This window comes from Falco biarmicus, chromosome 2 (genome assembly GCF_023638135.1).
Source record: "Falco biarmicus isolate bFalBia1 chromosome 2, bFalBia1.pri, whole genome shotgun sequence".
Lineage (NCBI taxonomy): Eukaryota > Metazoa > Chordata > Aves > Falconiformes > Falconidae > Falco > Falco biarmicus.
Window position 1 is genome coordinate 67,412,827 of NC_079289.1, and position 26,209 is coordinate 67,439,035.

The 26,209-nt window shown below is 38.6% G+C and overlaps 1 protein-coding gene across 2 annotated transcripts in view; it reads right to left on the minus strand.

Moving 5' to 3' along the window:
- Positions 1 to 26,209, minus strand: part of NCK2 (NCK adaptor protein 2) — an 88,872-nt gene that overhangs the window by 24,427 nt on the left and 38,236 nt on the right. For both annotated transcript variants that reach the window (XM_056328129.1, XM_056328130.1), the window contains one exon: positions 7,643 to 7,884. In XM_056328129.1, coding sequence (XP_056184104.1) covers positions 7,643 to 7,868 — 226 coding nt within the window. In that variant the 5' untranslated portion in view covers positions 7,869 to 7,884. The remainder of the gene's footprint in view (positions 1 to 7,642; positions 7,885 to 26,209) is intronic.

Consider the following 26,209-nt stretch of genomic DNA (forward strand, 5'->3'; position numbering starts at 1 on the left):
TTCCACTAAGCAGAGACTTCAATTCCTTTAATGCTACTTTCACTGGACATAGTTGATATGCATAAAGTTATTCAAATTTTTACAGGCATACAACAGGTACATAACCATAAATTTGTGAGTTTGTTTTGTATTCTGGTAACTATTTTAACATGCACAATGGTAACACTAATTCAAAATGAATATATTCTTATGCTATTATGTATATATCAAATTGATAATGAGATAGCAGACGCTACCATGTCAGCAATATCTTCTTGTATTATTTTCCATATGCAGAGCTACTGGTATCAAATGTGTGTCCAGATCTTCAAAGATCATCAATGAAGTGAAAATAGCTGCTTAAGCTAGTCTAGGTTTTGATGACGATCATGAGGCAGATATGTTTCCAGAAAACAACAAAGCATTTCAATTCCTTATCATACAAATCATCTGCTACCCCTCCAGCGGTATCAGCACTGCCAGCTCCTAACTCCACATGCTCTAGATGGGAATGGAAGAAATCTCTTCCTTGTGTTTTGAAATCATTGTGAGCATCTCCCATTTCTCCTTTCTCAGCATCTAATGACAGTAACCCGTGCAACCAGACTGATCTGTTACTGCTGTGAAGATGGAAGAAATGCAATTGTTCCAGCTTCCCCCTCTCCCAAACCACCAAAGACACCACACCTAAACAAAGTTCCCATCAGCTTCTCTTGCTACCAGAAAACCATGTTCCTCAATTTCATCACTGGTGAAGAGTCACCACTGTTGCTACCCTGCCAGACAAACAAACATACATGCGTACTTTGAGCAATGCAACTAAAAAGCAGGATGAAGCACAGCAAAGGAAGTGCTTTTGTTAAACAAACTCAACCATGGAATAAGCTATTTCAACACAGAGATACTAGAAAACTGAGCAAGAATTTGTGCCGTATATAAAAAACTTCAACTACTTCCTCTCTGCAAATATGAACTTAAATTCCTGTATATTGACTGCTTAAAAGTGCCGATACAGATGACTTACCCTCAATCCAGTCTTCCAAGACACATGACAGATGTGCCACAACTGTCATGCCTACATTTTCTGACAAGCTAGAAAGCTTCAAAGCAACATAAAGCGACACAGAAAAAAACAAACCCAAAACATATTTGTTTTGAATTCCTAACAAGAGGATTTTACTGCTAACTTCAACTGGAAATGTTTGGCTAAATGAAAGGCTTCCTATCGTTCTTTCTTCAAAACCTTTATATATGACATGTAATTTGACAAGCAGCTACATACTGTAGAAAGTTGTTAAAGTTGGTTTGTTATGTCTTTAAATCAAATTTATTAAATGCCTGCTCTTAAGTGGAAAGACTAGCATTTCTTACAGGTCTGTAATAAGGAAGTCCAACAACATCGGGAACTTGCAGTTCTAGAGAGATTAAAATAACTTCTGTTTGTCTGATAAGGCAGCTCTGTTTTTATTAACATGAGCTCTACAAGGCTTAAGAGGCTGTGCTATACAGCAGTGTACTTAGAGTGATACCATATTCATATTTCCACCATTCTTTCATTCTGTAGTAAATTTTACACCCACATGGTGTCCAGAAAAAACTAAACTTGAGAACAACTAATTAAGAACTAATAGATATATTTTCAAACTAGTACTCGGCCATATTACCGATTTAATGTGTTTTCTGTGATCTTGCAGCTAATATGGCTAGGGCAGTTTGCTGATAAACAAACACAAATTCATCAAGCAAAGAGTACGGAAGACTCAATTTATAGCTATCACTGTGCCAGAAATACTGCATATGCTTCTCATGATTACACACTTTTAAACACTAGTGCTGAAGAACTGGAAAAAGTTCAGTTAAAAACCACAACAATTTGAGTCACATAAGTAACTTTCACCAGTGAAAGACTTAATTAGTAATCAAATTTCAGTATTCAAGACAAGATTTAGAAGCAATCAGATGAATGTCAAAATACTACCTTGTACAATTAAATCTACAAAACACACCATGTCAGAACTATTGAAATTGGGCCACTAAGAGATTTTAAATAAAGAAAAAAAATCCTCAAAACCAAAATAAAATAAAGACCACTAACCTATATACTAGAACTTAAAGGTTGATGACTTATTTGGAGAATAAGATTTCATGACCACATTATACAGAATAGTAATAATTTGAGTTGAAATACTTGTATCTAAAAAGGAAGTACACCAAACCTCTTAACCAACACTTTCTTCCAATGTTAAAGAAAACATTGCACTAAAAATGACCCGCTCCACATTTCTGCTTGTTACGAAGCAATGGCTGCCTAAAGAAAAGAGCTACCTTCCCTGGCAGTTTCCAGAAAGGCATGGTGAAGGTGGTATTAAGTAGCTCTCAAACAGGAAAATGTGAAGCTGTAAATATGAAAAGAACCTTTTCATGTAAATAAATTTAAATAGCCAGGGGAGAGGTCTAAAACTGTTGGTTCCTGGAAGTGACAGTATAGCTCTCAGGAATTTTTGCACAGACCTACACGCTGACCCAGGTAGACACCATGGAGGCTGATGAACACAGGAAATACTCTTGGACACTCACACCACTTCTGAAATAACGTACTAGGAGCAGTGATGCAAGTAAGGACTGGTTTCTGTAGTTCACATCTCACTTGTCAGTTCTTACTTCCCACATGAAAATCTGGCACACAGAGTGAATTAGAATTAAAAAGTTACTGAAATGTTTTGCTGACTTACAGAAGCTTAATAAAGAAGTCATGCAACTTAAAACATCTCTGTGAAATGTTATGGAGATTACTGTTACTTGCCATCATTGCCAACACTCACTAGTGTTTCTGTTGTTCCTACGCATTTTGCAAACCTAAAACCACAGCAAACCTCCTGTATTCCTGGTGTCCAATCTCTCTTTCAATACCTTTTAATAAACCCTATTTCTTTAGCTGGGCATCTGTTCAAAAACTTACACTAAGAACCAAGTGGAAATGTATTCAAGGTTTCTTATGTGGTTGTTCACTGAAGACAGCAAGACCAGACACCTTTAATAAATCCCTGTTACACAGTGCTAGTTGTGAAGCAATAGTGGTAACATTCAGAAAATTGTGGATTCCCACAAAAATGGCACCCTGCTGCTGGATCACACGCATAAGTCACCCATGGCACGCTGCTGCCTGGGGAGTTGTGCTGTTGCCAGGAAAATGACTTGCAAAGGGACGGAAAAAATGCAGAAGTTTTATTTTGCTTACACAAATAACTGACTTCTTCATTATTTTTGCTTCCTTCAGATAAGCCTTCTGTTCAGCATGACAGAGACAAGCCAGCAGCACAGATCTTCTTTGCTGCAGAAGGGGAAACCCATGGAGCCCCACTCACAGGCAGCTCTGAGGGTGGTGCTCGCAAACACCTGCTCCATCCAAGCGGGTCTAGGAATTCCTTCCCACCTCCAGTGCATGGGAAGAATTATATAACAGAAAATTACAGTTTGGAAGACATATGCTGGAAGTATCTTGCTTAGCAAGATTTAATCAAAATGTATAAAAAATACCCTCCCCACAAAAGAAATACTGTACAAGGAAACTATTTTAAACTTCATTATAATGAATGAAGATGAAATTTTAATCACAAGCCTGGAAGCCGGCTTTTGCCTTAAGAATATTAATAATTACCAGATTTCATTCAATATGAGCAAACAGAAGACAGCAATTTGAAATGGCTAAATTGCCATTAACTTTTTACTTGCAGTATCACTCAGTTAAGACAAAAAAGGGAATGAGAAGATGAATCATTTAAAATACTTAATAGATGGCCTATATGCTACGTTTCCATAATTAAAACTGGGCTGTTGTAGCTATGCATCCATTAGAATTCACCCAAGAAAGAGATTCAAGAACACAGAAATTATATATATCAAACAGAAAAATGATAAAAACAGACATCCATCAACAGAAAAATTTAAGTCTCAAAATGTCTCCAAGTCACTTAAGGAAAGCTAAAAGTTTTGGAAAAATTCCCTGATGACAGGACTAAAAGAAGATACTGCAGAAGAGAGTAAGACCGTAGAAGTGAAAAGACAAAGTGAATGGTGCAAAAAAAGGCTACTGTTTTGTAAAAAAATGTAGGATGATCCAAAGGTACATCTTCAGAAATTACTGGGGATCATTTGAGATTTGAGGGGAGCTGTTTTCAGTCCACAAGTAACTGACCTAATGAACATTTGCTAAATAAGTGTTAATCAGCATTTTAAAATATACCCGGCACATTTAAAAGAGCTGGCTCTGAACACATTTTACCGCTGAAATACAATGGAAATTCCAGAAGCCTTAAGACATTGCTGAAAACAGGCTGATGTTTTAAACCATCAAGCCACGTATTCTAGATATCCACGTGCCCATTAACCTTCTACCGACCCGAAGCCAAACAATGGTAAAGCTGATGGGATTCTATTAATAAAGTATTCAAGGGCTGAGATTCAATTAATGACAGTCAACAGAGTTCTGGGAAAATTCGTTTTCAGCACAACAGGCACGACTTCATTCTTTGATGAGATTAAAAGTTTTCCTGATAAAGGCAATTTTGTAAAGTAAACTTTTGTGGGGTATTTTGTTTTTTATGTACGAGACACCAACATATTAAGTGGTGCCATAAACTTCCATTATAACACAGACAACATAGATTAAGAACTATTTAGATGATGTATCTTCAACAGCCAACTATGAGTACTATTAATTAAATAGTAAAAGCTCTTATGGGGTCTGCCACAATTTGAGCTATGGTTGGCACTTTTCATATTTATTGACTATCTGGAAGTAAGTATAATTCAAACACCAGTTAATTACTGTGGATAAGCCTAAGAGTGGCAGATAACCACAGGCAATCACATAGACAACACACTCCATCATTTGCACAATAACAACGCTTTCAGATGAAGTATGTTCGAACACAAGGAAATGTCATCAATTAACAAAGAGGTAGGGAAAAGCGCATCTCCATGGGACCAACCGTTTGCTGGAGCGCTGCAACTATGAAAGGTGAGTCCACATATATCAGAGGGTTACACTCTTTAAAGCCCACTAGCCTTGACCCTGAAAGAAGCTAAAAGCCTGCTGTTTCTCTCCTGACATTTCACAAGACTTATGATTAATTACTGACTGATTATTAATTTTATTTTTGTTTTGTGTTGTTTTTGTTCAGTACCTGATATTTTGGTAAAAGCCTCAAGGTCAAAGTTGAAAACAGACTTCATTTAAGGAATAATACTCACAACCACCATTCCAATCTGTGCTGGGTTAGCAGGTATTTTAACGTGAATTTTCTTGTGATCTTAGGAAAGGCATGTTTGATGAGACATTAGACATATTTCTATTAAGAGAACTTAAGAACTTGTTTCACTGGGCACAGCAGAACTTTCAAAAGCTGTTTCACTAGATCAAGTGTCAGCCTTGCAATTTGCAAGCCTTTATTTAAAAAGAAATGCATTCTTGATGGGCAGTTAAAACAAAGGATCCTCTTAAGGAAGGACACATGCTCTCCTTGTTCTGAATGGGAAATACTGTACAGCTAGACAAGCTTAAAGACTACAGTTAGTTGAGGATGCAGATTCAGGTAAGATAACAAGAAAATTGTACAGATACGTGGTGCACAGCACAGACTAAAGTTTCATTATGCATACATAATATGCATACCTTCAACTGTAAAAAAAGAATACTCTTAAGCACCAACTTTTTTGTGGGGGCATTAAGAATATCCTGAGCCAATGTGTGGGTTATGTATGGCTTCAGCAGTTTCTTACTGTCACAAGATGTACAAGCACAAAAGAGCATGAGATGCTCTTTGGATTCTGTATAATTAGCCGGTAAGTGTGGTCACTGCAAAAAAAAAAAAATAAATCTAGGCTCCGTCACACAGTATTTTCTGCCTCAGCTGAACAAGCAATGCACAGAGAAAACCATTAGAAAAGGTAGGGGAATCGGTAGATTGTAGTTTACAGTCCTTCAGAACATGTGTGCAAAGGGCTGAGGTTTGGAAGAGGTGACACGAGCGAAGGCTCAGCCATGAAACCAGCAAGCTTTGTTCTCACATATTTTTATCAGTCACCACCATAGTGAAGCATCCTGCAGCACACAGCTTTGCTAAGATGAAGGAGGTAAACATGCATAAATGCTTGGACATGTCTCTGTTCCTTCACTTAAACACATTTCTGTTGAATATAAATAAAAATGAGTTTACATCAAGTAAATACTGTCCACATTTCACACAAACACGATATATAACCACAATAGAAATGCAATCCTTTCATAAAGGAGCTTTCAAACAAAATACATGTATTTTAAACAACATAAATCCATGTAAAAGGAGCATAACACGCAAAATTTTGATTTTAACTAATTAATTGATGTTCAGGCTTATTCCTTATACAAATCTTTGAAAAAGGCATAATCACATTTGCTGGCACTGTAATGAGTATATTCCAGAAGTATCTGTAGAAAGACCTATGGTTTTAAATATTACTGTGGTAAATCCTGTGATAACCTTGTTTGCCTGCCTCCCATCCTGTAGTCCTCAATTTTCATGTACTTTACGGCAGCTCAGCAATGGAGGACACCATAATGAGGTGACCAAGAAACCTAACTTGCTAGATGCAACACCAGCACAGGACACCTGCAATAAGCCTACACAAGCTATTGCCGTGTTATTTTCCAGTGAACCTTTTTGCTTTTTGACAAGTCTAATTCCAAATTCTAATTTTTCTGTTGAAGAGTCTGTATTTTCTACAGCAAATTGCAACAGAGTAAGTTTTCTCTATGTAAGATTTGCAAAACACAGGCAAAAACCAAAACACAAGCAAAAAATAACCTCAAAACACCTCCAGGTGCATAGCTGTTTCTGTTTTATTCATAACATCCTAAAATACCACTAGTAGGGGGTTTTTGGCCTCTAGATAAAAAATGATTACTTATCCCTACGTTTAACCTTTCTTAGCCGCATGCAAAGCCCTTAATTTTTTAGTAATTCAACCAGTCATTAAAAATCATTGCAAAAATAAAGGAAAAAAAATAATTTAACCAGACTTCCAAATACATTTCTTAAAAATACACTCAAAATTTTTCAAAGGTCTACCATTTTATATGTATGATACACTGTTGTGAAGAATTTATGTACAAGTATAAAACGGAGACCATATTAATGGCTTGGAAGCAGAAGGAACATCTCAGACCACAGAAACTTAGCCCCTGACATTGCACATAGCCACATTGTATAATCCCATTCATAAAGTGATTTAGCTTTGCTATGATAGCTGTGCTGAACAATCCAGTTTACATCCTTCTATTTCTGAGCAAGTGGACCCAGAATGAGAGGAGGGGATTCAGCAGCTGATATCCCAATGAAAACACAATTCTCAAGCCACTGAAAATACACAGCCTCTGACAAACTGGAACAAAAATAACATCTTACTCTCCTGGATGTGATATGAGAAAACCTTTTACAGATTTTTCCATGATTCTTCACGACCCCCTCATCCCTCCCACTCCCAACCATCCACAATGTTACCTCAAACCAAGGATTAAGAAAATCTAAACAAGCATGTTAAAAAATATTTATGTGCACATTACATTCCCAATCTGAAACCCATCAAGTCTACTAAACTTCTTCCAAAATACAAAAGGACTTACCCAATGTGTCTTTTAGATTTTTAACCAGAGAACCTTTCTTCAAGCTGTTTTTTCGCTCCACATAATTTGATGGCACATATCCCGTTTTGTTGGCCGCGTTTCTTACCCTCCACCATGTCTTGGAATCATCTAATAGCCAAAGACGCTCATTTTTCTTGATGTCAAGTTCTTGGTCCTGCTGTGCAGTGTAATCCCACTTTGCAATAACAATAACTTCTTCTGTCATCTTTCATGGAGTCCTTCTGCAACAAAATATTAAAACATGCTCATCAGTAAATTATATCATGTAATTCTTACTCAGTTTTTTCTTTGAGCTCTTCTGAAATAAGCAAGAAAAGGCTAGGTTAAAAAATGAGAAAGCCATACAGAGAGAAACCTCATAGATTGGAACTCCTCTTCTAAAAATAAGGGAAATCATATCAACCTTTCTTGCTTTTTCTGCCACTAAAATACAACACCACCTTGAAAGTAAATTCTAGTCATAATGTATTTATGTTTGGTTCCTCTGAATGTATACAAAATATTATTCAGATATATGTTAACAAAGGCTAATTTATGAAGCCCATTTAGTTTTTGCACATGGCGTTATAAAACTATCCCACATCTGGCATTCAAATTTCTGATCTGAGGAAAAAAAAAAGGCAGCATTGCAAAAATGTATTTGTTTTTCTTCTGCCCTAGTTCCTCATCCTCATACTAACGTATTATTTATAAATTTTCTGCATATAAAGTTATCCATTTTTATTTTTTTTTTTTTTTTTTAGGAGGAAGTTAAAAATAATTGAATAAGTAATATAATTCAGCAGGGAAACCTGCCATCAAGAAGAGGGCATTGTCTTTAACAAGCCTTTGTTCACAATGTTTTGCGCAGGCAGCACAAGACTGCATCTTTGGAGAATCCTTTGCTTCCCCTTTGCTCCTGGAAAGATCCCAGCTCACTGCAGTCCTGTGCCACGCACAAGTCAGTGGGCTGGAGGAAAAGTACCCACTGCACTTCCCTCAGTTGCATTTCATTTATTCTCTACCCGAAACTTTGAATTCAGAGTTCTGTTAAGACTGAATGAGTTGTCTTTCTTTTCATTACCTATAACAGGAATGATCTTTTCCAAAGCTATTTGTCACCTGCATAAAGACAGCCACATGCCTCCACGTTTTCCTATGCATCCCAGTAATTACTGGGAACAATGTAAGGGAGCACAACAGTGTGCAAGGAAAAGTGCCATGCCAATACCAGTAACACTCAAACACATTATAATGCCAACCAAAACATGTTGATTGTACCTTTTGAGTTCTAAGAAGTTACCTAAAATTTTCTAATCACTGCTGGGGGATTTTGGGGCAGAGGGAAGTGGAGGAGGACAGGAGAGAGTGGGAGGTGAGAATGTATTTGAAAATAAATGTAGCAGATAATTTTATTTAAAAAGCAAAAGCTGCAGTTTTCCTTTGAATTACGGTTTAGTAGAAGTAGTAGAGACAGGTCCCAAGTAGTAGTAGAAGTAGTAGAGACTGTACTTCAAACTGTTAATGTCCAAGGATCTTCTTAGCATGATTGACTTTGTTGCCTAGTTCTTAGCAGTCCACAACCCTATGAATTCTGATACCTAATAGTTTACAAGACAGAGAGGTAATTAAAAAGAAAACCCAAACCTCATTGAGAAATTCTGTTCAGCATTTAAGTTGTATAACCTATATTCCAAAAGGGTTCCTTCTGCAGTCTGTAAACACACACATATGCACCTTCTCCCTTTAGCTATAGTACAGGCTGTGAGAACTACATGCTAGACAGACTAGCAGTCTACTCTTTCAAAGAAGTGTTTTCCCTTAGTTAAAGTTAACCTATAATCATAAGACACAATAGTGGATTCCATTATAATTTAACAGCCTCCTCTTATCATAATTTTTATTTCCATGACAGCATCATACAGGGTTGAGCTATAGTTACTAAACTATTTGAAAGCAAAGCTTTGGAAAACACCAGCAACGTCACCCCTCATGACCAAGGTAGGTGACATTTTTGAAATCTGAAGCTGAATCGACACGCTTAAGTACTTACTTTCCAATTAGAAAACAGAAAAGAACATACAACAATTAAAACATTTTTCAAATGTGTTTGCATAGCTGAAAGCCCCAAGAGGACTTCAAAAAGAATTTAGGACATTTCAAACAAGTGGAAAGAAATGCAGCCCTTACAGTTCAAACAGGTTGTGACTTATGCAGATAGAACTGATGATTTTACAAGAAATAAGTCACTATACCCTTCAACCATTTTTTTCCTCTAAAACAATAATCCCATCTGACAATGACATGGGACAGTCTGAGCTTTGGACCACAGTCTCCAATAAACCGCCCTGGTTTCTGACTCACATAAAATGGACAGATAGCCCACAGGTCTATAAACTGATGTAGCCACAGGGGGATTGCAATCAAGCATGTCCTGGAGGCCAGCGTTGTCAGTGTAATCTCTCTTTCCAATTTAGATCAGTTTATCTCAGCAATTGTAAAATGCTCTATTGTTACTATTCCAGGGGACATGGAGAACATAAAGAAATAGGACACCGTCAATGCAGTTGGCTGATGTTGCCACCACACAGGCTCCACTTCTAAAAAAGATTATTTTCACAACATAGGCAAGTTAAAATTCTCTATCAATATTACAGTATATTAATAATAAAAAAACCACACATTAGGCTTAATATTTGACTAGTGACTGATGAAAAACTATTACACTTCCTATCCTTCTGAAGAAAAAAAAATAAAATTGAATTGGCCCCTGCTGCAAGAGTTGCCAAGTGTTTCCCTGCGGTGTTGGGCAAGGACAGAAGAACAGGAAGAGACCATACATCAGGGCTGATGACATCAACTATACAGTCCTCCAAAATTCACTCAGGACAAGGAGACTCAAACTAACCGATTTCTGTAATTCCAGTTATTGTAGATGTGTAAAACTGCCACTGTGCTTGAGAAACCATATTATGTCACAAGCAGACCCCTTGCATGATGCAATTATGGTGGAAGTGTAGAGTAGCCAAGTTACTCAACTGGTATGCTCATGAAGAACCTATTTTAGTAAAGTACTCCAGGTTTTGCTGAATGTATAATGGGGCAAGCATTTCTACCCAAGAGGGAACAGGAGTTATAAAGAGTCAAAATGCATCATATAATGGCAGCTGAACATTTACAGCTGTATGCATGTGTGTGGAGGGATTTCATTGTGCTGGTTTTTATCTTGGGGAGAATTTGGGTGGGGGGTGGTGTTTGGGGTTGGGGGGGTTTGTGAGTTTCGGGGTTTTTGTTTTGTTTTGTTGTTTGGGTTTTTGGGGGGGGTTGGTTTTTTTTGTGGTTGTTTGGTTTTTTGGGGGTTTTTTTTGTTTGTTTGTTTGTTTTTTATGTGAGGAACTAGTATTAAAGTTCTTAACATTACTTTTGTATGGTTACATCATTAGACTGGTTCCGTCAAGGACAATAAGGTTCTTCCTGTGACATCTGCAGAGCTAAGATCTCCTTGTATGTGAATAAGGACACATTTGTTCCCCAGAAGTGGGGCTGTGGAATTAATAGTTCTTAAACGCTTCTGCAACACAGTTTTGTGCCAAACAAAACATTAGAAGCAAATGACATAACTAGATATGGGGAAAAACATAAGTAAAAACCAATAATATGGCCTTCCAAAGCATCTGAGTGTCCCATAAAAACTTGACATGCATTCAAAACATGAGATTTCTTTAGTACACTGCTTATAGACCACACAACAAAAAGTATCACAGTCCCTATACACTAACATTAACATGGGAGTGCTTCACACCAAGAAAATAAAAACCATTACTGCAAAGAGTATACAACTTTCTAGAATGTTCCTCCTTAAACAGCTCAAAAGTCCTAGTGCTGAAATACAGTCTTCTCATATCCAATATAACGCACCCACTTTAAAAAGCACCAGTGAAAAGCTCTGAAATCCCTGTGCAAAGGACCGTAAATTTACAGAACGCAACAGTCATTTCTCAGTACAAGACTGTTTCACTTTAAGAAGTATACTTATAACTTGGTTTTTAGCTTACCATATCACGAAGTCATTTGCTTTACTTTTATGGCAATCCAACTTGCAACTACAGTTTTTAAAAGCAAAAAAAAAAACCCCCAAAACCGACACCACACTAAATGAGCAAATAAACAAAACGCCACAACCCAGACCTTCATAAGGTAATTCTTCTATTAGCTACGTTACCAATCCAAACTTCCAACGCCTTTTAATCCAGCATTTCCTTCATTGCTAGCAGTGGCAGTAAACTAATTTATTTTACCAACATAGTTACAACATTTCAGCAAATACAAAATACTTTAGGTATTTTCAGTGGCTTTGTTTCTTCCTTCCAGTTTAGGTTTTGTTAAGGAGTCCTGTCTTCAGTGGCAGCTACCCTACTGCAGAAGCACACATGAAAATTTTCCTATACGAAAATACCCTTGGGAGAGAGGGGAAAAAACTGTAAAATCTGCCAGGCTAGGAAGGCAGTGAACAAAAATGCAGCCAAGGTAAAGTATAAGACGACTGTACTGAGAGCCTGCTCAGACAGGTGAGGAACATTAGCTAACCCTCAGCCAGAACAAAGGCAGACATCAGTGGAATATCTAGTACTGTAGCTCCCATATAGACGTTATCAGAAGAAAGTCCAGAAAGAAAAAGGTTATGTTGAATGAACTATCAATGATCCAAGAATTTAGCAATGCCAGAAAAAAACCAAGGACGACCACCTGCATTGTTTTGAACTAATGCTTAAAACTGAACCATGCAAGCAATACTTCAGATTATGGAAACTTAAATGTAAAGGAACTTAAGAGAATTTGTTCCTGAAGCTTGTAAATCTGCTAGTTATATTTCATGTGAAAATTTGCTCAGTCAATGTTATTTTAAATATCAAACTACATCCAGTTGTTAATACAGACCTCATTACCTTTTACCAGGCCTGGATTCCACTAACACCTACACACTCCATATAGGGCCTAATGTGTTTCTTCCACAATGATACGTAAGAAAGGAACCATTCCAGTTCCAGCAGGCTACCTGAACTGGAATCCTCTCCTATAGCATGATGCAGGTTAGCACTCCCACTACTCCCTGGCCCAATGGGCTGAAAAGCAGCACCTTTTCTTGTCTTCAGGAGGAAGGCTCAGGGTTACATCGGGGTACAGTTAGTTAGGATAGTGTAAACAGGAGGTATGGTTAAGCTTTAAAGATGCAGTGGGAAAGGAAGCAGTTGCTTGCCTTGTTCACAATTCAGTTTGCAAAAGCTAACATGGCTGAAAGATGACTGACAGTAATGCTTGAAATTTAATCCCTCACCAAGGGAACAAGCAAAAATTCTATTAATAGGAAGTGCCAACTGATATAACAGACTGTTCTGGAATTGGATGTCCTCCTAAGACATGCTGAAAGAAAGGCGCTAAACTGATACAGAGGCTTTTACATGACACTGATGTACATAAACCACATAATCGCTACACAATATTACATAAGACATAATTACTATATACAATGTGTAGTTAATTGTCCTGGGAGAATGAAAAGCTAACTAATGACATGTCACTGTTTTCTCTAAAACTGGAAGGCTGAACAACCTCCCCTTCTCTGGCCCTGAGAACACTGAAAATCAAAATGGTTTCTGAACCCTACAGCACGTGCTGCTGGTGGGCCAGCTATCTGTGATGTCCACTTGGTTAATCTTTCACAAACTATAGCAAAATAGGCAATAGTTAGTCTTCTAATGTAACACAGTTGTGGAAAATAATAAAAAAAACCCCAAGTCTCTTTCCATCAAGGCCTTTTCCATAACAAGTGGATGAGCTTACTGTACTGTGTAACTAATGAAATATCTTGTATCAGATCACTTCATCTGAAGTAAACCCTTAAGTCTGAAACTTGCTTATAAAGATGCAATCTCTGGTGAGCCTGCCTGCTGGTTCAGGAAGTTTGAAGCTTTGTTTTCACTTACAGTTATTTTCTTTGTTGCATGTGTGTGGGTGTAGTTAGGTTTGGTTTGTTGGGGGTTTTTTGTGTTGTTTTTTTTTTTTTTTTTTTAATCAGCCTAGATTAATAGTTTTGACATACAGAAAGATTTCAAAAAAGCACCTCTCTCTGTAGCTGAGATTGTTTCACTCTGTTCTTGGGGCTCTGTAAAGCAGCAAATTCAAAGACAGAACTCAGAAGGCATTAAAAAGAACAGAAATGTGAATTCAGATAAAAGCTTGTGAAAAAGAATACACCTTTTGGACACATTTTTTAGCTATTTCCAGTAGAACACAGCATTTTTGATACTTAAAGTATGTATGTTTGAAAAAAACTTTGGCCTTTGTGTTTTCCTGTTAACCTAAACCAAGTGAAACATATTTCTAATGACTGCTACAGGAAAATTTCAAAATGCAGAGGTTTAAAAAGAGTAAACAAACTGACCCAAATTATGGCAAATCACAGCCCTCTGTTAAAACCCTTTCCATGCTTTGTTACATGGGCTATTTACTGGTGCTCAGACAAGTGGAGATGAATCACATAAAGGCCACCTTGTCTAACTGCTTCTGCAGTTTAACACTTCAATACTGCATATAATGTGTGTCAATCCACCCCAAGAGACACATTTATATGGAAAGAGGTCACTGCACCAAAAATTATTGTAAGAATACTCCCCTCCTCTTTCAAAGAAAGTTAACCAAATACCTGTAGTGACCAAACATTCATCATCCTGTTATGCAGTTCTGAGGTGTCAAACCAATACCTGAGCAGAAAAAAAACTCACATACCTGGGCTGCCTAAAATTGCTGTTTTAACACAAGCCTGACAATTAATTTTGGTTATTTCACTATTAGTTCTGTAGTTAGCACATCCTAATGAAACATAAAAGCGATAGTTGAGTAAGTGCAAGGGACTATTATCTAATTTACTTTGCTGCACAAACTGAAAACAACCCACAGGCAACTGAAATCACCTGTGGGTCCTTTAGGGCTGTCAATTTTCCTAAGGTGAAAGCAAGGATGAGTGGAAGCTGTAAAGAATAAATGTGAACAAAGATGTAAATAAACAGATGCACTGCAAAGGAGGAAATTTTATTACATTTCTCAACCTATTCTCACAATTTAGTATTTATGAAAGAAGTATTATATGGTTTAAAATGTCCTGTTTAAAAAGTGAGGTAAAAAGCTGTTGAGGTGCCTGTGTCCCCTCTTTCTCTGCTCCTTTCTTTGAAAAGGAAAATCTGATAGCAACAAGCTCAAGTCAGGAAATACAAACTGAAGGTATCAAAAGAAGTGCAGTTCCGCTCATTAAGAATTATAAAAAACTATTAAACTGTGTCTGGAATAGATTAAATATTAGCACTAAGTACAGAATTAGATAGAACATTAAGTTTCCTGCACACGATGTAGGGGAAAAAAGTATGTTTAAAACTTAGTTCTACACTATGGGATTATTTTACAATGACAAACATTTTCTTCTCTGTCGTTAACTAGGGTACAAAAAATAATAAGAAAAGTTAAACACTTTTAATCTTCAAATGCACCCCAAGATAGCAGAGCTGTCCACAAAGGCTTTGCAGTTTTAGCATCAACTCTGAGGAAAATCTGGAGCAATGAAGACGTTCCGGAGAGTTACAGTTGTGCCACTCATCTGAAAGCACAAATTGGAAAATCCTTGATAGCACTACCAAGTAGTCAGACAAACTCTAATCCTAAAGAAAAATAAAGAGATAAAGATGTCCCCAAAAGACCTACACAGCATACCAGCAGATTATGGGTGTGCAATTAGTACTTATTAAGTGTTTTAAGGAAGATGGGAATGAAGAAATTTTTTTTTCCTGTATATTTTTCACTTCATGTGAGCTCCTGATTTAGGCCTACCCATCCACCAAAGCCTGCACCCCCGCTGAGCAGATGAACAACCAGCCAAGGGACAGGCCCAGCCGCATAGGTGACTTCAAAGGCAGGCTCAGCAGACACCAAGAGCTTTTCTGGCAGGCCCCCAAGACATTTGTTCTTAGGTGCAAAAGCACTCTGTTTCCTTATGAGTCACCTGGAGCAGGGGGAAGGGGAAAATACTTTTAGATAAAACTGTGAGGGCAATACAGCCCCGTGGAATGGCTGATCATGTCGGACATGCTGGGCCCAGGTGCCACTGGCAGGACTGCCCAGCCCCAGCCGGCTTCCATGGGCACCACAAGCGTGGGTTTTTCAGGTGATACTTCTTGCTAAAACACAAGCGAGCTGCGCATCTTCAAAAAAAGCACGAGAACAGTCTTAATTAACCAGTAATTTAGAACTGTATTAACTTCATCTTGATGCTACCCAACAGCCTGCCCTGCACACCCCAGACCCTCTTCCCCTCTGTATCGCCTGCCATTGTTTCAGGGCACAGCGCTGCGAAGTTTGGGGTTTTCTTTCTTCAGCTGGGTGCCTCTGACAGCTTCTGAGCAACGTTGTTTTCTCTCGGCCCACAATATATCTGATATCCCAATCTCTAATACAACTGCTGCTACACTCGAGCACCTTGTATCTTACGTTACAGAACAACTGCAAACAGGAAACCTCAAGACTAGTTTAGTGGTAACGAATTTCTGCGTAGCTCCAACAGCACAAAAGTTAATCTTGTTTTTTGTCTTGTAAGTGGCTTAGAAGTCTTTTTAAAAGACACACAAAGAAATAAAGGAGAATACAGAATAGAAACACCCAGAAATACATCCTTCCTGCTAAAGGAGTCAGTACAGCACTTTACCATTCAACAGAAATCTCACTTTACAGATGTTTGTATAATAACATAAAAGGATGTTTGTAAAAAAATTTTCCCACCCAATGTTTTCATGAAGCCTACCACACAAATCAGTCTGCTCAGATGAAATAAGCAGGGACTGCTTCAAATGATCTTTTGAAACGTAAACTTGTCATTTAAGGAAAAGGAATAATTTTAATCACAAAATTAAAACTATTAAAACTCTCCTTGGTGAGACCCACCTATGTCTTGTGTGCAGCCCAGAGTCTTAGCGATGACCATCTCTGATGCCTGTAGGTGATGCCTAGGCCCTTTCCAGCTCTCCAAGCCCCACTCCAGCAGGAAGGTACAGCACCAGTGTCTAGCTGACAAGAGCAGTGGGGATGGCCTTGATGGTAGAGACTTTCAAGCACAACAAAAGCACCGAGTGCAATCCCCCAGCTCACATCTTTCTTTCTTTCTTGTAAGCCAAGGTCACCTCACAATCACAGCTGCCCATTATTCAGACTAATACAGCTTCATAATTTGAGGCGTACAGCCTCAGAAAAAAGTTGAAGTTGTAAGAAGACAACAATGCCATCACAACAGTAAGACTCTGGAAAATATTATGAGATAAGATTAAAATTGCTAACATTTATATGAGAAAGTAGCTTCACCAAAGGCAAGTCCTGCCTGACCAACCTAGTGACCTTCTATGATGGAGCAGCTACATCAGCGGACAAGGAAAGAGCTATGGATGTCATCTATCTGAACTTCTGTAAGGCCTTTGACATGGTCCCACAAACAACATGCTTCTCTCTAAATTGGAGAGATATGGATTTAATAGATGAACTGTTTGTTGGATGAGGATTTGGTCAGATGGTCACATCCAAAGGGTAGTGGACAATGGCTCAGTGTCCAGATGGAGATCAGTGATGAGTGGTGTCCCCCAGGGGTCCTTACTGAGACTGGTACTGTTTAATGTCTTCATCAATAACACAAGGGGACTGAGGGAACCCTCAGCAAGTCTGTAGATGACACCAGGCTGAGTGGTATGGTTGACACACCTGAGGGATGGGATGTCACCCAGAGGGACCTGGACAAGCTTGAGAAGTAGGCCTGTGTGAACTCCATGAGGTTCAACAAGGCCAAGTGCAGGGTCCTGCATCTGGGTTGGGGCAGCCCCCAGTATCAGTACAGGCTGGGGTATGGAGGAATTGAGAGCAGCCCTGCCAAGGAGGACTTAGGGGTACTGGTGGATGAAAAGCTGGACACGAGCCAGAATTGTGTGCTCGCAGCCCAGAAATCCAACCGTATCCTGGGCTGCATCAAAAGCAGCGCGGCCAGCAGGCCGAGGGAGGTGATTCTGCCCCTCTGCTCTGGTCCGGTGAGACCCCACCTGCAGTGCTGCATCCAGCTCTGGGGTCCTTGGCACAGGAAAGACATGGACCTGTTGAAGTGGGTCCAGAGGAGGGCCACAAAGATGATCTGAGGGATGGAACACCTCTCCTGTGAGCAAAAGGCTGAGTTGGGATTGCTCAGCCTGAAGAAGGCTCTGGGCAGCCCTGACTGCAACCTCTCAGTACTAAAGTACTTTCTTATAAGAAAGATGGGGACAGACTTTTTAGCAGGGCCTGTTGTGACAGGACAAGGGGTAATGGTTTTAGATTAAAAGTGGATAGATTTAGACCAGGTATAAGGAAGACATTTCTTACGGTGAGGCTGCTCAAACACTGGCACAGGTTTCCCAGAGAGGTGGTAGATGCCCTGTCCCTGCAAACATTCAGGGTCAGGTTGGAAGGGGCTCCGAGCAACCTGCCCTAGTGAAAGGTGACCCTGTTCACTGCAGGAAGTTTGGACTAGATGACCTTTAAAGGTCCTTTCCAACCCAAACCATTCTATGAAAGTAGCACTGCAGCTAAAGGTACATCAGCCTGCTGCCTCTCTAGTGGGAGAAAGAGAAAGATGTCTGGGCTGTTACAAGGTAGGCTGCTGCAGCATTAGAAGAACACAAATCTGAGTTCTGGCCTTCTATAATTTATGCAATACCACCCTAATTTTATACAATGTTGACTGTTTCATCTTGTGACCTTCATACAAGCTAACCTTCGCAATTCCATATTTTTTTAATTTCATTAGTAATACTGCTATGCCACAAAATGTCCTGGTCTCTGTCAGTTCGAGGTACAAATGCTTAACCAATGTGACAGCGTTTAAAAGACATAATACTATCTTTCCTATTTATTTGGTAAGCACTCTGCTGTTTTGAGAAGCAAAGTTTTAAAAATATCTTTTGATGTCTCACTTGAAAAGGGTATTTCTATACCATTTTTGGAACAGCATGCCTGTTATAAAGTAAGCAGTATTCATTTTTAGCTTCTGACAGGTGATTTAAATTTAAAATTTTATTTCAAAGGACAAAAAGCTGGTTTTCTACAGAAACAAGCTGGTATTATAGCAACATATGTTAAAAGTTTTGCAATACTAGTTAGAAGCCTTATAACTTACCTATGCTTAAAAGATAGGTAATGATAATAGAAGTTACAGAGAAAACACTCTAACTGGTCTTTAGCTAAGCTGTAACTGAGTATGGTCACCAACACACAGGGCAAAGGGCTTATCATAACCTGGCTGAAGTAGTTCCATAAACATGGGATAACTATTAAGAAATTGGCTAAAGAAAACCTTAAGGGATTATAAAAAAATCCAAAAAAACATATTTCAGCCTGTTTAAGGAGTTGTTTTTAAGAAATTTGTGTTTTTATTTTACTCAGAAAGCAGGACAAAGATTAATAAGACAGTACTGGCAACCTTCTAGAGACCAGACAAAAAACACTGAGATGATTTTTGTAGTTAGATGATTTTATCAGCACTTCATCCAACCCTGATGGTGGTTTTGGAAGAAGGTACTTCTCCCTATCTTGAAGGCTATACAAAATTGCATCTTTTCATGGCCTTTTATTATATACTTTCCAGAAAACACAAGGAGCGTGAATTATTAAATTATCATCATCTGCTGAAAGAAGAGGGGTGTGGTGGAAAGTTTGAATATAAACCAACTCCAACCGCAGATGGCCAGCTAACATCCCTTCCCACCAACCCCTTCCTGCAGCCTTTAGCCCCTGCATGTTCATGCCATCTGCCTGCAACTTCCCTTTTCTGCATCTGTTGCTGCAAACTCCATCAGCAGGGCTCAGGCAGATGCCAGCTGCAGCTGCAGGTTCTCATGCTGCCTCTGTCAGTAGTCGATGCAGATGCAGCTACTGCGGATGACCCAATCTGCATGACTTCTTTCACTATTAGTGCAAAAAGCTTCCTCTTGCTTTATTTTGAAGGCATTGCCATCAAGACCAATGGTTTTCCATGTTCTAGACAGCAATGGCAAAACCCAGACTGTGCAGACAGGACATCTTCAGACCCTTTGGCTGCAAATGGCATGCAAAAAACAGGGAAGCAGCGGCTTTTTTGACCTATATTTCTTGGTTGCAGAGTAAACGCAACAGAACCCCAGCCACTGCCTCACATTTAGATAAATACAGAAAGAGGGTCAGAAAAGAGCATCAGCTCACCTTTTCCTGAATTCTTTTAGAAGTAGTTTCAGAAAAGCCACATAGGTAATAAACAGCTCAGCTGCACTAAAAGCAACTTTTGGTTTAAGGAGACCTCATCTTGCCTCTAAAACAACAGCAATGATGAATAGCCACATCTCCACATTGGTTTATGGGTGTTTCTGCTAAGTCAGAGACACAGATAAGCTTAATGTTTGTTAGTGTTGCTCTGGATTGTTCTCTCTCCCTTCCTCCCAGCCAACAATATTTAAGCTTACCTATACATTTCAAAATACATGAAAACAAAAAACCCCAAACAAACGAAAAAAAACCCACCCAAACATCAAGATAAAAAAGAGGGGAAGGTCCAGGAAGAATACAACGTACATTGATTGTATACACAACACAAAATTACAAATCATTGTGCACCTACCAACCTCTTCACAGTCCCTTACAAAAAGGGGGTAGGAGGGAGCCAAGCTGATAGAATAAAAAACCAGACACTCTACTGAGAGGACATTTAGGTAACATTATCTATATAAGACTGGTGAAACATGCTCTGTGGAAGAACAAATTAAGCGTATTGCTGTTCATGCATTTTCATCCTCACTATCAATACACCTTCCTTCTTGCCTTGAAATTAGAACAGCCAGCCACTCAGGATATGGTTAACACCATGAAATGTATAAAGGATACACCCTTGAACTTCTTTCAAGATTCAAAAAAAAGCATTTGAATTATTTGCTTCCATTGCTGCTGCTTTTCCCCTAGCTCAAACATTCAATGGTCTGCAGGAACTGTACTTCACTGGAAGTGTTTGTACATTTATGTATTGTATAAACAATGAACAGTGCTCAGATGTAAGAAGTTTAACCTTGATCTCACACAGAAGGACAAAGCTCAGAATCACTGTGGATTGCTACGTTTTACTGCTAATCCCTTGAAACACTGCTACCTACTTTTCAAGGGATTTCACTTTAAACTGTCTATAAAATGCTGAAAATAAAATTGAACTGCTGACCTTCTGTTCCCCAAAAGAAAAATCATATCTTCACTTTTTAACTAGAAAGAGGAAGAGATGTTTGTTCAGTTCAAAAACACATTTATTCCCAACCAAAGTTGTTTAAGGAAGGAAAAAAAAAAAAAGTACATTGTCCATTTCTAGACAATGTTCACTTTATAGTCTTAAGTAACTTCATAGTTTTAAGTAATTTATCAATTGCTTTACAAGAAAAAAACAACATTCAATCTACCACATGACAGTAGTGAAAAGTACATATATTAAAACAACTTTTAACTTTCTAGCTCACAGAGCACTAAGTAATTTAAAGGCCCTATTCAAGACACTGTTCCTGTGAGCTTTCCAGTTTACTGTAATGTCAAATACTGAATGAATTCTTAGACTTCTGGATTTTTTTACCAGGTCACCTGGGCAAGAATTTTTATCCAATATGAAAAAGTACATGTAATGGGGGGTGGGGCATGGGGTGAACAAGAAGTTTAACTAATTTAACTCTCAAGGTAAAGTTCCACAAATTTTTACCTGAATTTGGAGTTATTGAACACCTATTTCTTATATCTAGGAGAGTTTATCTGGCAAAAAACTTCTTTCTAGCAGCAAGGTCTTTGAATAATACAGGCAAAAATAATGACCAGGCACAAGATTTCATTCTTGATTCTGTGCTTACATATGTAACCAAAGAGGTAGCTTGAAAGATACAGTGTTAGATTTCATTAAGCAGCAGCTAATACCATTAAATTTATTTCTGTATATATCTGTACATCTTCTTGAAGAGACTGAACCACAAGATCGTTACTCAGAAAGTTATCCTTCTAGTTTCCTTACAGGACACGTACCAAAAGAAAGCACAATTTAAATGAAGAGACACTCCTGGATCTTGTACGAGATGTAAGTGAATGCTGCAGCTTCACAAGTCTCTTGTCAGTCAGATTGACTGCTGTCAATATATAGTGTCAATATAAATGTCAATATTATATCTAATGCTATAAAACAGGGAAAGTATCAGCCCATGCAAGAAATGGCCATCCCAGTCTCCCCCAAAAGTTATTTGTTCTCCTTACATTTAACAACTCTTCAGTCAAGACAGGAATCCTTTCTTACCACTCCCAAAACACAAGTACCGAGGACAGTCTACCCCTCACACTTTTCCAAATAAAACAGGTTTCAAACCAACCTGTCCCGTAGCTCTTTAAAATGCTTTAAAGTCAAAATTTGATTTTTTGGTTTGGAATGTTGCAGCACTCTATTTCAAGCAAATTACTTCTTATATATCTTCTGCCAGTTCAAATGAGGTCTTCTTCCAAAAAATAGTTATTTGTGAGTGCTCTGCCACATGATTACAGCAGCAAGCCATTGTTAACTCCTCAAAGGAGAGGGGCAAAACTAAGAGAGAAGAACCATTCACCAAAGGGGGGAAAGGATGAAAGGGGAAACCCTTCCTGCCAGGTGTGATCCAGAGAAGAGAGGCTGCTGTAAGAATGTAAGGAAGATGTTCCTTATTCTGAACTCTCACCTTGCAGTTCAGGTGTCAGCTACTCTAAGACAGCTGACACAGACAACCTAAAAAGTTGTTCCACTACTATTACCCCAGCATGACTTTCCACTGCACCAGAACTGCTGCTCAAAAAGATAAGCTTCTGAAAATAAACTTTTACTGGATAAAGGCTAGGAATATCTGACTTTTTCCACAGAAATAGCTACCCAAAACCATGAATAAGCAATTAGAAGAGTCTACATTTCTGGGAGCAAAATACACATTCAATGGAGACCAACACTGCCTGGCAATGCCAGACTCTCATCCTCCTTTATTCCTACTCTCGGCTCCAGTGCTTGAACAAAACTGAATTTTTTCTAACTCTAAGCCTCCTCCTATTGTTTTATCTTCTGCCAGAAATTCCTCCAGAGCTCACTTTTCTGAATAAAATCTCCCTGCAATAATCAAATCAACTCAAAATTAAGCATTTGGCTTTGGCTGCTACATCACATCCCCTTTCATCCAGAAATGTTATCTACACTTACATGAATGCAACGTTCTATCCTCACACGCTAACTAAAACATTTTCTTCCTTACTCCCACCAGGTAATAATAAAATGCATCAACAAATGTGAAAGGGAAATAATAGTAGCCAAATAATTTCCAAACATGGAGAGAGACTGTGGGGATTAATATCTGTACTAGAACCAAAAATAAATAAAGTAAAAACAGGTTCAAAACCATAGGTCTGAAATTTGGAAGTTTAGCCACAGAGTTCTTGTTCCTTCTAGATTAATACCAATTAAAAAATTTCTATTGCTACTGAGTTTCAATAAAAGTGACTATGCCATCATTATTTCATACACAAGTTTAGCCAAGTACCACACAAAATATTTAGCACTTGACATGTTCTTGTAGTACCTTAGTATCACTTGTAGTCAAAATTCCAAGAGCGACGCGACACAATTGTGTTAAAAGTAATATTACAACAGAAGTAGACCATTTCTTCATTATCTAAACCAGACCTTACTAAAAGAAGCCAATAGTGTTACCAAATCTGCATCAGGCCTCAATGAAAAAGGCTTTTTAAAGAAAACTCATACACAAATATTGGGAGCTATGGAGCAGTATAAGAAAGGAGTGGTAAGTTACAAACCCTTGATTCATCAGAAGTAGGAGCAAGTCTATAAAAATCCACAAATTACCTCAAGGTTGGGAAGAGAATAGGGAGAAGGGGGAAACACATGCATCCCCTCTACATCAGGGAGAACTTACAGAAGAAGAAATCTCTTTTCCTTTCCTGCATCACAGAACCTCTGAATGTCTCAAGTGACCAATACCAAGCATTTTTATTTTATTTGTTCTTGATCTTAAGCTTCTTCTTGAAAATAAAGCTCCGAGGAATAGATCTTGGACTAAAGTGTTATTTGATGTCTTGTCCTTGCTCCTCTAGTGTGTAATAAATTTATGTTCAAAAACTCAACCTGAAACCAAGCTTTAGCTCCATAAAGGTAAGCAGCACCATATCATTGCATCAAATCTGCCCTCAGTTTTTGTTTCTCTTATTTTAAGGATTCTGCAGAACTAGTCAAGGTAGTGACTCTGGATGCAAAGACATCCAGCCACCACTTACAGGCCAGAATCCTTAAGCTGACCAGTGGCCTGCTTTGCGCCATTATTTTCCTCTGCTGACCTCTCTCCTGCCACCTTTTTTCCTCAAGAATACACAGCAGCAGCCACCCCTCACACAACTGGACATAAGCCCAGCACACATATGGGACACCCCTATTGTGGCCACATGATGATGCTACCAGTTACATGAGAAAAGGCTTACAGCTCAGATCAAGACTTCCTGAAGTTTCAGTAACTTACTGCAGTCAGAAAGTATGTTATAGCATCGATGCATCCAAAGACTGCCTGAAGTAAGCAGTCGAGAATGCAAGTTTTCATACTTTCAGAACCAGTTTTATAAACATACATATATAAACACACAAGGTTTGTAGTTCTAATCAAAGCATTTAAGTCAACGCAAGGATGTTGCACCCTTTTCTGTTGAGATAAACGCTTGAGCTTACCAAGCACCCTGATCTTCATAAACCAGCATTCTCTCTAGTAATAATGGAACAGACCTTTCCAGATCCTACACAAATCCAGGGCTGGCAGAAAATACCATTCAGTAATCTTGAGGGAGAACTAAGAACGGAAAACTAATACTCTCACTGTTTAACCTTGAAAAACAAATTCAGAGATCAAATATAGGGAGGTCTAACCCTCATTCAACAGCATTTTTGGGACTGGTATGTGATAACTTGAGAAGCCAACTTATCAGGGAATGTGCTAAGTGACAGACAAGGAGCTTGGCGCAAGATAGAGAATTCAAAATCAGCCTCTTGGGGAAAATCTGGATCCCTCAACTACCTGCTGCTTCAGGGAAAGGATCTCTCTGACATCACCTGCCATAGCCTGCTTGCATGAGAGGCAGATATTTAACTTCACATCAAAATGTGTCTGTTAAGATGTCTGTATTTCACATTAAGTATCTCAGGCTACAGGTAAATTTTAAAGGTTAGCAGGAAGAGGTAGAACAAGCAGTCACAAGGAAAAGACATGCTAAAAAACCCACAACTAACTAGGGAGGAAAAAGACACCCAGTGTGAGTAGGAATGACAGTAGCAGGGGGCCTGCTGGAAGGTTTATGCATACAGCTGCTGAATCAAAAAGCAGGATTAGGATTATTTAAAAGAAAGGAGTGAGGAAAAAAAGAGGGTGATGGAACAGGTAGAAAATTAGCTGCACAGAGGCTCTATTATAGGGAACAACTATGAGCAGCTGACGCAAACAACAGCCTCTGAAATAAGGAGGGATAAGAGATGAAGGGGATCCCTGAAACAAAATGGTGTGAAGAAAGGGTACAAAGGGAAGTGGAGGTTAAAACCAGGAGACTGCAAGCAGCCTATGATGTCTTAAAATTGGACTCGCAAACTTGAAATCAGGGAAAGAAAAACAGATAGAAACCTTTTATGATCTATATGCATGGGTTTGTATTACTACTGGCTTAAAAAATAAACAGGACAAGCTCATTTTCTCAGTACTCTCAGTTTAGTACAATTCAAGTTTTGTCACTACAGTGAAAACAGTAATTGTAATCTAAGATTAATTAACCGCATTATTAGAAACAGAACTCCACAACAAGTATACCACACTAACATTTAAATATTTTCTGTTCTGTGAAACTCACCAAATTCAGCAGTTACCCGGAGTGCCCCTGGGTAACACATAAAACCATCCTCCAGAAATGAAATGAGATTAACTGTGTGCATAGTCTTTCCCCATTCATTAAAAGGCTGTATTTCAGCAAGCTGAACTGTTTTCTAATATCGTAATACATTTGATGTAATACATACCATTTGAATATGATGTTATATGGAGTTCGTTCAGAGCACTACTGAAAATACATTTACAGTTTTAGCTGTATTTCTACTACACACATCTAACACGAACAATGCATCATTTTAAGTTCCCTCAAAGCTTCTGCACCAGAAGAATGGCCTTCCAGCCCCTATCAAATAGAGGAACAAGCCTTCAACTGATTATGTAAGTGACCTATGCCAACACTGGCTGCATGCCCGCTTCTGCAAAGTGCCAGCTCAAGCAGTCAGCCCTAAAGAGCTACAAAACCAGGCACAGCACCTCTCAGAACCCTGAGGGAGTGGACCTCCAGGAGGTTTGCAAACAGAGATGACAACAGCTGCTTTATAGGACAGTTAGATCTTGGAGCATCTCGGTGGCCTGAGCTGCTAAT